Source organism: Monodelphis domestica, chromosome 2 (genome assembly GCF_027887165.1).
Source record: "Monodelphis domestica isolate mMonDom1 chromosome 2, mMonDom1.pri, whole genome shotgun sequence".
NCBI classification, from domain to species: domain Eukaryota; kingdom Metazoa; phylum Chordata; class Mammalia; order Didelphimorphia; family Didelphidae; genus Monodelphis; species Monodelphis domestica.
Window position 1 is genome coordinate 539,987,657 of NC_077228.1, and position 13,095 is coordinate 540,000,751.

At 47.7% G+C, this 13,095-nt stretch overlaps 1 protein-coding gene across 1 annotated transcript in view; it reads right to left on the reverse strand.

Annotated features, from left to right (window-relative positions):
• Positions 1 to 9,029, reverse strand: part of LOC103093117 (aryl hydrocarbon receptor-like) — an 87,042-nt gene extending 78,013 nt beyond the window's left edge. The window contains exons 1-2 of the mRNA XM_056814789.1: positions 8,841 to 9,029; positions 6,299 to 6,486 (exon numbers count right to left, since the gene is read on the reverse strand). Coding sequence (XP_056670767.1) covers positions 6,299 to 6,486; positions 8,841 to 8,881 — 229 coding nt within the window. The 5' untranslated portion in view covers positions 8,882 to 9,029. The remainder of the gene's footprint in view (positions 1 to 6,298; positions 6,487 to 8,840) is intronic.
• Between the last annotated feature and the right edge of the window lie 4,066 nt (positions 9,030 to 13,095).

Here is a 13,095-nt window from a genome sequence, read left to right on the forward strand (position 1 = left end):
CCCTTCATTTTACAAATGAGGAACACAAAGGGGAGACCAACAGCTAAAGTGGCTTGCCCAGAATCACAAAATCAGCATCAAAGAATGAATCTGAATGGAAGTCTTTAATTCCAGACATCTCTCTCGAAGGTCTCACGGATAGGTAGTTCCTGACTAAACTGACAGAACCAGAATTTGAACTCAGATGCCCAGCCTCCAAATTAGCATTCTTCCCACTGCCCCAGTTGTCCCAAATCTATCCACTTCTTCCAAACTATTCCCAGAGGAGAGTGCTTTCTAAACACCATCCCTCTGTTCAAGAACCAAAGTGAATCTATTTTCTTCAAATCACTCCCTAAATGATCAATCCAACAATTCAGCTAAGTATGTCAGGTCTGTCCATGACCTCTCCCTGCCTCACCCCTCAACAGGAGTCTTTAGGACCATGGCCACAGCCCAACCAAGCCCATGAACTTGGCTGGAGAAGAAGTGGAGTCCCTAATCATGACTTAGGACACTCCTGGGCTTGCTGTGGACTAGCCCAGAGGGGTGACGGTCTTGCTTTTTACTTACATTCCAAGACACAAAAAGGGAATTTAATCTTCTCAAGGTTTCTGATCTGGCACCATCCTATGAAATTTCAGCCTGGAGAAGAGGAGGCTCCAGGGCTTCTCCCAGGGACCATTTTTTACCAACCTTGGCAAACGTGCCTCCATCCAGAGAAATCCTCCTGTTGTTAAAGGGGTGTACCTCGATCTGCACGGAGAGATGCCCTTTCCAACACACCTCCTTTGCAGGTTCACTTCTGAGGAAGGATGTCTGAGAACTCCGACATCAAAAGAACCACCCCCAAATTGCTCCCAAACACTTAGAATCTGCCTGGCTGGAGTAAAAATAATAACAACTCAGATCCATTCTCCTCATTTCTCCAAAGGATTTGTTGAGTTCGTTTTCAAAAAGAAAAGGAGATGCTTCTGCCTGCTGCCCTCCCCAATCCTACCCAGTTTTGTACATTGGGGTGTTGCAGGCATCTTAATTTTGAAAGGTTTGCTGCTAAAGGGTCCGAAGGGGGCTGATGAGTCTGATAGTACACCCCTGCCTAACAACGCCTTATGTACTGGCCCAAGGTAACTCCTCTGGACAGACTCACTGTGGAGAGTAAACAAGGATCCTCCAGGGACACATCCAGCTTTGGGCCTGAGCCCTGTTACTCCCCACTGAATTTTCTCAATCATTCAAGATACTATAAATATCCTTTTGCTAATGAAATATCAAGTAATGATAACAGAGAGACTAGTGGTAATATAATGGAGATCACTCATATAGTGTTTTATAAACAGCTCCCTTTATTCCAGATGAGTGCTATTATTTTCCATTTTATCAAAGAGAAACTAAGTCAAGTGGCTAGAAATCGAGAAACTAAATGGCTTGTCCAGGATCTTGGAGCTCACGAATGTCTGAAGCTAGACTTGAAGTCAAGTTTTCCTATCAATTCATCAGTCAATATTTATTAAGTGACTGTTATTGGACAGGCACTGTGCTAATGGCTGGGGATACAAGACGAGCCAAAAGGCAATCCCTGCCCTCACAGAGCTCTTAGTATAATTGGGGAGACAACATGCAAACAAATGTACACAATGCAACCTACACACAGACTAAAGCTGTTGTTTATCCCTCATTTCAAAGAGGATCAGTGACATCATGGAATGATGTCTTGACTTGCACATGAATTGGATTTAAATGAAGCAGAATCGCACAAAGCCATCAGCCTCATTCTCTCTTCCAGAGTCACTGAGGTCCAGTGGAGATAATTAACAAAATAAAGATATTTGCATTAAGAGCGGGAGGGAGCCTAGAAGGTGGAATTTTTTTTTTCATTTTAGCTAAATTTAATCTTAATTGAGACTTAAAGGAAGCAGAAAGGTTTGGTGTAGAAGAGGGAGGGCATTCCGAGCATAGGGGACAGCCAGAGCAGTTGTCTGGAGGCAGGAGACAGAATTTGTTTGATCCTGGACCCAGCCAAGAAGCCAGGATTGCCAGATCGAAGTGTAGGGGAGTAAGGTGTAAGAAAAGTAGAAAGGGAGGAGGAGGGCAGGTTATAAAAGTCTTTGAATGCCAACTCGAGGGTCTTTGTCCATACAGGGAACTGGGCCACTGGAGTTTATTGAGTAGGGGTAACATGATCAGACATTCGCTTTAGGAAAATTACTTTGGTGGCTGAATGGAGGATGGATTGGATGGGGAGAGACCCGAAGTGGCTGTTGTAATAGTCCAGGTGTGAAGTGCACCAAAGTGGGAACAGTGTCAGGGGAGGAAATGGGGCACATTCAAGAGAGTTTGCAGGGGTGACAATGGCAGGCACTAGATTGGATATGGGGGGAAGGGAGGCAAAAGAGAATGGGGAACCTGGAGTGATTCCTAGATTGTGAGCTTGAGAGACTGAGAAGATAATGTTGCCCTCTTCGGTAATAGGCAAAGTTTTGGGGGAAAGATGATGAGTTCGGGTTTTGGACCTACTGAATTTAAAATGTCTTCCTGACTCAGGGTAGAAGACTTTCTCCACTGGCCCATGTAGCTGCCTTCAGTACATCGTTACTCATCCAAAGAGCACATTTCGTTTCCTGTGTCATTAATCAGGGCTGGGAAGAAGTTCTAAACCTCCAAATTCCCCCATGATCAGGGAGAAAACATTGTACTGATTGAAGGAGAATAGTTATCTGGGCATTTGGGGGATCTAGACTTTTCCTTAGTGACTGGCTTAGCATCCTCCCGTCGGTAAGTTTCTCTTCTGGTCTCTATTTTTTGGAAGGGCCCTGCTGGACCAGGTCAGAACCATGACCTTGGGGTCTTCATTTCCCATCTTCTCTTCCCCCTTTCAGATCCCTCATGTATTCCCAAAGGCAGGAAGTATCTTTCTTTTTGCTTATATTTACACCTTCAGAATTTAGTGCAGTGCCTGGCCCATCGTAAGCACTTAATAAATTCTTATTTACTTCCTTCCCCCCCCCACTCTCCTTTCCTTGACCCTCATCAGCTAAGACACTCTATCCAAGATTCATCCACTATCACCTTTCCGTTGTTGATGTGGCTACATGCTTATCTTAGAATCCCAGGATTGTAGATTTTGAGTTGAAAGCGAATTTAGACTTTAAAGATGAGAAAACTAGAACAAAAAGATGTCAAGGCTCTTACTCAGGGTCAATCTGAAGGCAAGATTGGGAAAAAGCCAAAACTGATTAAACAAAAATAATACTGTCCATCTGAAGATTCTATTTTAAAAAACCAACAACTTTTGTCTTCCAGATTCTCATTAGAGAGGACTCTCTACTCTCAATCTATCCATCTCTGTCTTCATTTTGCTTATTTGGATGTGTGGTTATCTCAGAAGAATTTCATTTCCAGTGGAAAATAAGGGCTTTGGGATTCTTGATGACTTGATGAACCCTTTCAAAGCTGCTGTTTTAAGACATCTCTGCCTCCCCTCCTCCCTTTGAGAAATTCTTTAGCTGCAAGTTTTACATTATTAATGCCCCAGAAGAGCCCAATGGCTGCACTGCACCACTGACTTCCAACAAACAACATGGTCAACTCAAGGGAAAAAAAAGTCCATATGGCTTTTAGACCACAAAAAAGAACTTCGATGACTCCAGGCACACTTTTTTTAAAATCCCAACTATTTCATGTCTCTTTTAATTGCTCTTATTTCTAATTCTCGATTCTCCTTTTCTTGTTTCATTCCTGATTCATCAGAGATGCTTTCTGAAAAGGGAGTTGGGGGGGGGGGGGGAAAGAGCTTGATTTGACACCGGTCTGCTTACTAATTCAGGAGATGAGTTCAAGCTTAAAAAAAAATCCCATTAAACATGGAGTTGGAGTGTAAGTAGGAAAAAAAGGATGCAAAGACCAGGTGGACATGGTTCAAAAGGGGAAAGGCTCTTTCTATTCATTTAGAAGTAGAATAATGACTTCAGATCCATTCTCATTTAGGAAAAACTATTCAAAATAAAATGAAGAGTGGGATATCAAATTCAGGCAAACTTTTGGGTCAGAAAAATTAGTCCTTTTCAAGCAGATATTTTTGAATATACAGTGATGGCCCACCATGGTTGAATTCTGTAAGCCTGGAACAGACAGAGTTATCAAGCAATTGTGTTCATCCTTGGTTTCTTGGAAATTGAGGACAACACAATTCCCACCAGCATGAGACATGAAATAGATCGACTCAAAATAGCACTAATACTAAATACAAAACCCTCACATTTCAACGTTGTTGTGGAACCATCTATGCCGAAATACGACAAAGGAAGTTGTACAGTTATCGTATCAAATGAGCAAGGGTAGGAGAGGACCTGAGAAGGTATTAAAGGCTTCAAAAAAGAAAGGCTGATGAAGATGATGATGATAATGAAAGCTTATTTAACAAATGTACCACTAGATAGGAGGTAGCAGAACAAGTGCTGAAATGTCTGGCAAACCCATTCTCCAGACTTCTTGAACACGAATTTGTGTGTCTGTTACCGATTCTATTCTATTCTATTCTATCACCCTAAATCAGAAATAAATGCACAAGGGCACACGGACACAGGCACGCCTGGAAGACTAGTGAACAACACCCCAAAATAAACAGAGGTACTATAAAGCGCACAGCATACAGTGCAGAAGTCTGAAATCAAATAAAAGGGTTTAAAATCTATTGAGGGGGTTAAAGATGCAAGAAAAAATATAGAACAATTGCTTTTCTCAACAATAGATCGCTTTTTGCTTTATTATCAATGCCAAAAGACCAATTCAAAGTCACAAAGAAGAGCCTCTTTAGATCAGTTTAGGACTTGCAAGAGCATCCTTCGATCTTCATTCGAATCATACATTCACTTTAACACAGTTCTTGAGCCCGTCTATCCTAATGTATGACAAAGGACACAAGTTCTGGGCCAAAAATGCAAAAGGGAGAGAAGACCTGGAAAGGGATTAAGTGTATAAAAAGGAAAGGATGATGAAGGAGAGGATGAAAGCATATTTGCCAAATAAGACACTGGATGGGCTACAACATAGAGGAAAGATCGATGCCTGGAAAACCCACTCTCCAGATTTCCGGGGTGGCAAATGGTGAGCTCCAATTACCAATGTCGTTATGCTCTGACACAAATGCACAGACAGACACATGAACATGTACAAATACACAAAATACATCTGGAGGAACAGTTGACATCATAGCACAAACAGATGCTCCTCAAACCAATGAATGGAAGCATGTCGGATAAATATTTTTGACTGTTTATCTGGACAACTTCCAAATGAAGACAACGTTAGGTACAGCCAAAAAACAGGGATCTCTTTTCAAATGAAAGCAAGATCTATCTGAAAATAGAATCATCCTGTGGAAACACTGCTCATCTTTCTATGGAAAATAGCCCACCTCGGGTAAATAAAGAGATCATGGAAGGAACTGGAGTCAAAATAGAAGGGACACAAGACTGGAAAGTAAGCTACTGTCTTATAACTAGGATGGTAGCTGCCAGCTCTAAGCAAGCCTGCAAGATGACTGGAGTGGCCGGCCAGGTGGGTTCCTGTCTTTCTGCTTTTCTGGAGCACTCATCTAGATTTCCTCTCAAGAAGACACATTTTTTTTGAATCAATCCATGACTTTTAGAGCTGAAATTGCTTTTGCCTCCAGGAGAGAGTTCAGAGCCCATTAGGACAGGACTTCCTCCTTCCTCTTATTCCTTCTAGCTCCTTTGAAAGGTCAGGATCACTAAGTGCCTTCCAAAAGGTGAACATTTCTGGAAGATAGAATATCACCAGACTGTCGAAATATGGTCTACAAAGAAAATCATTTGATTTGGACGCTTTTGCCAGTCTTGCCGCAGGTCTACACTCGAGTTACTACTATTCCTGAATAGAGCCAGGATTCAGTATTAACCTTCGTGCCATGTTTGTGTTGAAATAGTCCGGGACACCCAAGAAACCCCCATTTTTCATACTGGAAACTGACCTGCCTTAGTTAGAACTTTCACAATTCACTGGATTTTTCCTCCCATGATTGAAAGGAATTGAATTTGTTCTTGCTGAGGACAAGAAATGGGATCCCAACGCGGCGGGGAAGTCTTGTTTGGGAAGATGATGAGATAGCCATGACGGTGGTCATAGTAATCATAGTGGCCACTTACAGAGGACCTTAAAGAGGAGAATAAAGCCTTTTTCACACACACACACACACTCACACTCATACACACACCCTTCTCCTCGCTGGAGGTTGCCCCATTGCCTCTTCTACTGCTCTTGGACAAGATCTGGAGTGAGCCAGGGGCCCAGGGCTTACCTTGGAAGAAGCTTTGAGTGCGCAGGTAGCTGACGGTGAGCCGCAGGATGGACAGTTTATCCAAGCTGGAGATGACCTCATTGGGAAAGGGCAGCAGGCTAGCCAGGCACTCCAGCTCAGAGTTCAGCCTCTCCCGGTGCCGCTTGGAGGGGTTTGACTTGACACCTTCAGAGGGAGGCAACTTGGCCCTGCAGTTGGGGGGTGGGAGGGGCAAAGACAGACATGTTACAATGGTAGGCCTTCCCCCTCCTGCTCCCAATCATTGCTGGTCCTCAGGAAACAAGGGGAGAGGAGGGCCCAGTATTTGTCAGTGGCCTTCCAGCCACCCACCCCCAGGCATTCTTTAGATCATCTGTCTAATGAGGAAGCTCAAGGATGTTGATTTTGTCAGGGTCTCCCAATCATGGAGCTTCTGATTCAAAGTAAGACTCAAAAGAACTCCCACCCCTCCCAAGAGAGGAAATGACCGCTTTTCTCGGGGGTTCCAATTCAATTCGAAGAGCATTTCTGGCGGGGCTGCCTGCCTGGCCAGGGCCTGGAGACTCCCTTTTCTCAGTCCCAGATCACCTCGACACCTTCTGAGAAAACCCAAACCCAAGAGGGAGCCAAGACCTTTTGTTGCACCTCCTGTCCATCCTTTGTCCTCTATTAGGAGCCATCACTTCAGCGAGGACCAACAAAGGTTGGGGCTCGGCATCCCTCTCCAAAGACATGTAGATATGTCCTATCACACCAGATGGTCAGACCTTGTGGGTCCCCAAAGATACTCCTCTGTCTGCCCCACAATCAAAGGACACCCAAGGACTGGGGGCGATAGATGGCTAGTTCTTGGCTCAGCCTCAGTGAGGCACACTGGGATGGGGAGGGAAGGAGGAAAACCCAACTTTTTTATGAAATGAAAGCCTTGGACTAGAACAATCCAAATCTGAGCCCCTCAGAAATGAAAATAAGAGCCCCAGCCTTCTCCTCGGGACAGAGGCAGCCCCCACCCTGCCCCTTCTCTTTCTGGGCTGGAGATGCTAGCTCCACAGCAGGCATTCCATGTGAAGGAGGATGGGGTGGCCACAGAGCCAGGAGGGAGGTGGGATGCTTGCTCCCTTGCAGAACGGGAACTGGGTTCTGGGGAAGAAAGTGTAAGAGCTAGAGGAGGTAGGGACCAGCAGGGCCAGAGAGATAGCTAGAGACTGAGGCAGAGGATTTGGGTTTGAAGGGATACTGGGAAAATCTTCTAGTCCAGTTTCCTGTCAGGAAAATGGGCGGTGATGCTGCTGCTGTTGGCTTAGCTGCTTTCCTCTGCTTGAATCCTAGGATCCAAGGGGGCAGCACAAGGGGTGCTTCCTCTGGAGAACCATGGAGGGGGTGGGCTGTGTATTGGCCTTCTCACCAGCCCTTTCTTCTCTGCTGGGAGCAGAGCAAATCACCCCCCCACACACACACAACAGCAGTCTAGAGGGGCTAGGCCTGCCTTACCCCAGGACAGAAAGGACAGTGCCACACGTGTGACTCCCCCCAAACAGGCAGGGAGAGGCTGGACAGCACCTTGGGGTTTATTTAGTCCTGAAAACCTTGTTTTCAAGGATCCTGATACTGAGACCCAGACAGGGGAAGGGACTTGTCCAAAGGCCTCACAGGGTAATGGGCTGAGCCAGGATTTGAAACCAGGTTCTCAGACTCCAAGGGGAAGAACAAAAACCATCTAGTCCAGTCCTCCTCATTTTATAGATAAAGAAACCCAGTCTCAGAGAGGGGCAAAGACTTGCCCCAATTCACACAAGTAGTTATGTGGCAGCTGAAGTCTCTAGATTCGCACCCATTTCCTCTGACACCAAATCCAGTGCCTTTTTTCTGCAAGGAAGGGGGGAGGGAGATCTGAGGGGGGCCACAGGCTGGCTGCGGTGGGGCTTCCATCCTCTCCCCACCCCGTCCCCCTCCTGGGTCTCTTGAGCCCCTAATCCCTCCTGGGAAGTCCAAACAGCGCCCCCTTCTCCTCCTCCTCCTCCTCCTCCACCAGCCTGCTAAGGAACAAGAAACTTTTCCTTCTGGGCCTTCTCCGACAGGCCCCCGAGGCTCAGAACGGAGACAGGCTTGGGTAGGATCTCTCAGCCAGTGAGCCTCAGAGTCCCATTCAAGCCCGGGACCCCCAATTCTCGGGCAAAGCGCCAGGAGTGCGGGGTTTGAAGCAGATAGCGAGTTAAGAATGAGGCTGTAGCTCCAGGAGGGAGCAGAGAGGTACCATCCGGGGAGGAAGGGGGTGGGGAGGTGCTAGAAGAGAGGGGCAGGGACTTGCCCAAGGTCATACATCAGGATTGTGAATGGACAAAAAGGAACTGAAGGAGAATAGTGGAAGGTTCTCCTCCTCCTCCCTTCCCGGACCCGGGCCTCCTGTCCTCCGCCCCTCTGGTGGCCTTCCTCAGGAATTCCGTTGCCGGCTCCGTGCCTGAACTTGGTCCTCCCCCCAATTCCTCCCCTGCCCGCCCCCCCCCCCGCCCCCCGAATGAGGGGCCGCGCGGAGCTGTTCCCCTCCGGCAGGCCTGGCACTCACGTCCTGGGAACGGGCTTCCTCCGGCGGCGGCCAGCATACATGGTGCCGTCGGGCTCGGGCTCGAGCTCGACCTCGGGTCCGAAGGGCTCTGGGGGCCCAAGTCGGGCAGTGCGCGGGCCTGGGGGGCGGGGCCAGACAAGGCTGCCCTCCCCTTCTACTCCTAGACGGGCTCTGCCAGCCTCCTGCTCGGGCTCCGGCGCGGGCTGGGCGCGGGGCGGAGACCCAGGGAGAAGCGGAGAAGTCGCCCCAGACCTCCCCGCCCCCCCCCCCGCCTACCCCCTCCCCGGCCCGGCCCGTCACTCCGCCTAGCTTGGCTTAGCTCCGTTCAGCACTGGATCCGGGGGCACGAGAGGAAGACGCGCTCTGGCACCTACGCCTGGCACCAACGTCGCTCCTCCGCGCCCTACCCTGCCGGCCTTGCCTCCAGGCTCTGTCCCGCTGGCGCAAGCTTCCTGCCCACGCAAGCCCGCACTTTTGTGTCCCCCTCAGTGCTTGGCTGCCCACTTAGACCCACCTACATCTTGGGGAGAGGGGGGTGGGCAGCCTACCCGTTCCTTCCAGCCAGCTGCCGCCCCTGCCGCTAGTTGGCTGGGACCCAGCTGCCTCTCCTTCAGGAGGGTAACCGTTCGTGCCCATCCTGGCCTCGGATCCCGCCCGGAGGGGCATCGGGACGGAGAGCCGAGGAGGGCCCCTTAGGGGGTCCCTAATCTCGGACTCAGAAGGGACAGAGCCCCCAGTGGGAATTCCCAATTCGGACTGGTCCCAAGAGGGGGCCCAATGCCAGGGCTCTTTGGATTGGCCGATACGTACAAGAAGGGTGCTGGGGCAGAGATTTGGGGCTCCAAGGGGTCTTGGGCGCCAGACATTCCCATCTCCCCATTTGACAAGAGGAGAACCTGCAGCGCAGGGACTCTGAGGCTTGGCAGAGCTCGCCCACAGCGGGATTTGAACCCGACTGTTCCTCTTTTCAGTTCGGCAGTCATTTGTGTCTGCCCCCCTGACGCCAGGTATGGAGCATTAAGGAAATGAGAGGTCCCGCCCCCCAGCTCCTGGGCCCAGGATGGAGCCGCAACAGATTCCAGGTCGTCTGTGCTGGGAAAGGGACGTCCAGGGAAGCCAAGGACTCCCACATGGAAGAGGATGGAGCGCGTTCCAGGCCTGGGAGGCAATCAATCCCCAGGAGATTCTGACTAGGGGCTCCAGAAGCCTCTGCGGCTACTTTGCTGTGGACATCCCCGAAGCTTCCCACGCTTGGCCGTTTTGCAGAATGGCCTGGATGGGGTCCCAGTGCCCTACACTATCAGGCACAGGGTGGCTCCTACCAGCTGCGGGTCACTTCCGGCCCTCTTTGCCCCGTTCTACTACGCATGTGTCTCCCTGCAGTCACCAGGGTTGTCTTCCCCCTTTGGAATATAAACTCTCTGGGGGAAGAAGGGGGGGAGGGGCACCTGGTACACAGAAAGTGCTCAATAAATGTCTGTTGAATCTTTGCCCCTTTAAAGTCCCAGATAACAATCACTAACAAGATTCGGCATGCAGCAGGTGCTTACTAAATGCTTATTGTGTGACCTAACTAGAAGGGAAGTGCTTAAAGAGCCTGAGGTCTTCTGAGCACACACTGTCCCATCCCGGCAGAGCAGTAGGTGGCTGCTTGGTTTGGTTCTCTTCGGGGATTTCTTCAGCTTGTCTGTTTTACTCTCCACAGCCGGGAGCCCGAAGGTCTCCCTGGATGCAGGTCAAAGTGGACTCCACTGAGTCAGGGAAGCTAACGGGATGCCTTCTTTTCACTGTGCGTGTGTGTGTGCGCGCGCGCGTGCGTGTGTGTGTGTGTGCGCGTGTGTGTGTGTGTGCGCGCGCTTTACAATTAAGAATGCGAGCCTGCATTTAGACGTCGTTTTGAGTGAATTGAGAGCTCTTCGCGGAGCCAGAAATTGGCCCTGAGGCCGCGGCTTTTCACTCATTCTCCTGCTCCTTCCTCTAGTTCCGAACGAGCTGCTGCTTCAAGGTGGCCAGTTCTTCTGAGGGACACGTGGTGGACTCTGCCAAGGTCCTTGGGAGGATGGGGAAGGGGGCGTGTCTAGAGGCGCTGCAGAATTCCGTAACTGCCTCGCAGGGAACCCCATTCCACCCCACCCAGGATTGGGTGGGGCCTCCCCAAGCTAGAGGAGGCTCCCTCCATGGCTGCCCCTCGAATGTCAGGAGCCTTTCCCCCTAAGGCTCCCCTCCGTGGACTTTGTCCCTAGTTAGGGCGTGTTAGCTCCTGGGAAGCTGGGGCCGTCTGCTTTTTGTCTTTTCTTCTCTTTTTTAATCCTTAGCTCTTGGCACGTGGTAAACATTTAACAAAGATCGGTAACTAATCAATGCGTCTGTGTTGAACCAGTGTGGACCACCTTACCTGGGGAGGGAGACCCTCCGGCCCCTCACAAAGCCCCGCCCCCACACAGTGACCGTGAAAATATCCACAGCTATTTCTAAATATCTAAAATCAAATAAAAATCGAAAATAAGCAAAACAAAGAATAACGTTGTTCTACGGGATATACACACATACATACATACATTTGTAACCCACGAAATGGTAAAAAGGGCATCAGGAACAAAGGAGAGTGTTGACCAACTAGCTAAGCACCGTTTTTCCCAGTGAATTTTATGCAATGGTCTTTTGCCAGATATGTTTGCTACTTAGGAGCCATTGGAAAAAACACTGTCTCTCGAGTAAGCAGACATCTCCCCTTTGTGTGGCCTCAAATGAGTTCACCTCATGAGTCCTCAGTTTCCTCTTTTATAAATGAAAAACGAATCCTTGTCGTTTATTTAGTGGTTGGAGGAGATCATCCCAAGGCTCCAATCCACGCAGGACTCAATGATCCTTTCTCCTCACCCCTCCTATTTCTTCACCCAGGTTACTTCCATCACTGACACCTGGAATAACCGTCCTGTTTATTTTTACATTCTGTTTATTTTGTGAAATATTTCCTCATTATATTTAAAATTGTTGAACAATATAATTTTTAGATTGTTGAGTTCCAAAATCCCAGCTCCGTCTCCCACATAGCCCATCCTTGGGAAGTAAAACAATTTGATTTTGAGTATCCGTGAGGTCATGAGAAACATTTCCATATAAGCAAAAGAAAACAATAAAGATGAGGAAAGTTTTAAAAAGAATGCTCCCATTTCCATTCAGAGTTCATCAATGCTCTTTGTGGATATATGGAATATTGCTCATCATGATTGTTTTAGAGTTGTCTTGGGTCATTATTTTCACCAGAATGAGTCTTTCACAGTTGATCCTCCTTACAACCTTACTGTCACTGTGGACCATGTTCTCCTGGTTCTACTCATTTTATTTGCGTAAATTCCTACAAGTCTTCCGAGGTTTTTCTGAAACCATCTTGATCGTCATTTCTCATAGATCTACAGTATTCCATCATAATTGCATTCCATAACTTGTTCAGTCATTCCTCTGGGGATAGACATCCTCTCAATGTCCATTTCTTCCCACCACAAAAAGAGCTGATATAAGTCTTTTTCTACACGTGGGTCCTTTCCCCTTTCCTTTTATCTCTTTGGGATGGAGAACTAGTAGCAATACCGTTGGTTCAGAGGGTATATACACAATTGTATAGCTCTTTGGGCATAGTTCCAAACTGTTCTCCAGAATGGTTGAACTAGTTCGCAATTCTACCAACCATGCATTAGTGTCCCAATTTTCCTAGATCCCCTTTAGCATTTAGCATTTTCATTTTCTATATGTTACCCAATGGTTTTAATTTGCATTTTTCTAATCAGTAGTGATTTAGAGCACTTTTTCACATGACTATAGCTTTGCTTGTTCTGAAAACTGGCTATTCTTATCTTTTCACTATTTTCAGCCAGAGAAAGATTCTTTTTTAAAAAATAAATTTGAATCAACCATGTAATGTCCAGCAATACCAATACTAGGTCTGTATCCCAAAGTGTTGTTTTTTTTTTTTAAACAATATTTTATTTGATCATTTCCAAACATTATTCATTGGAGACAAAGATCATTTTCTTTTCCTCCCCCCCCCCCACCTCTCCCATAGCTGATGCTCGATTCCACTGGGTTGTTTTGTTTTTTTAAGAAAAAAATTTTTGCCAGTTTTATTGGCATATAATAGAACAATGAGGTAGTGCAGAGGATATAGTGCAGGCCTGGAGTCAGTAGACCTGAGTTTGAATCTGACCTCAGATATTTGTGTGACATTGGGAATATCACTTAACCCTATTTGCCTCAT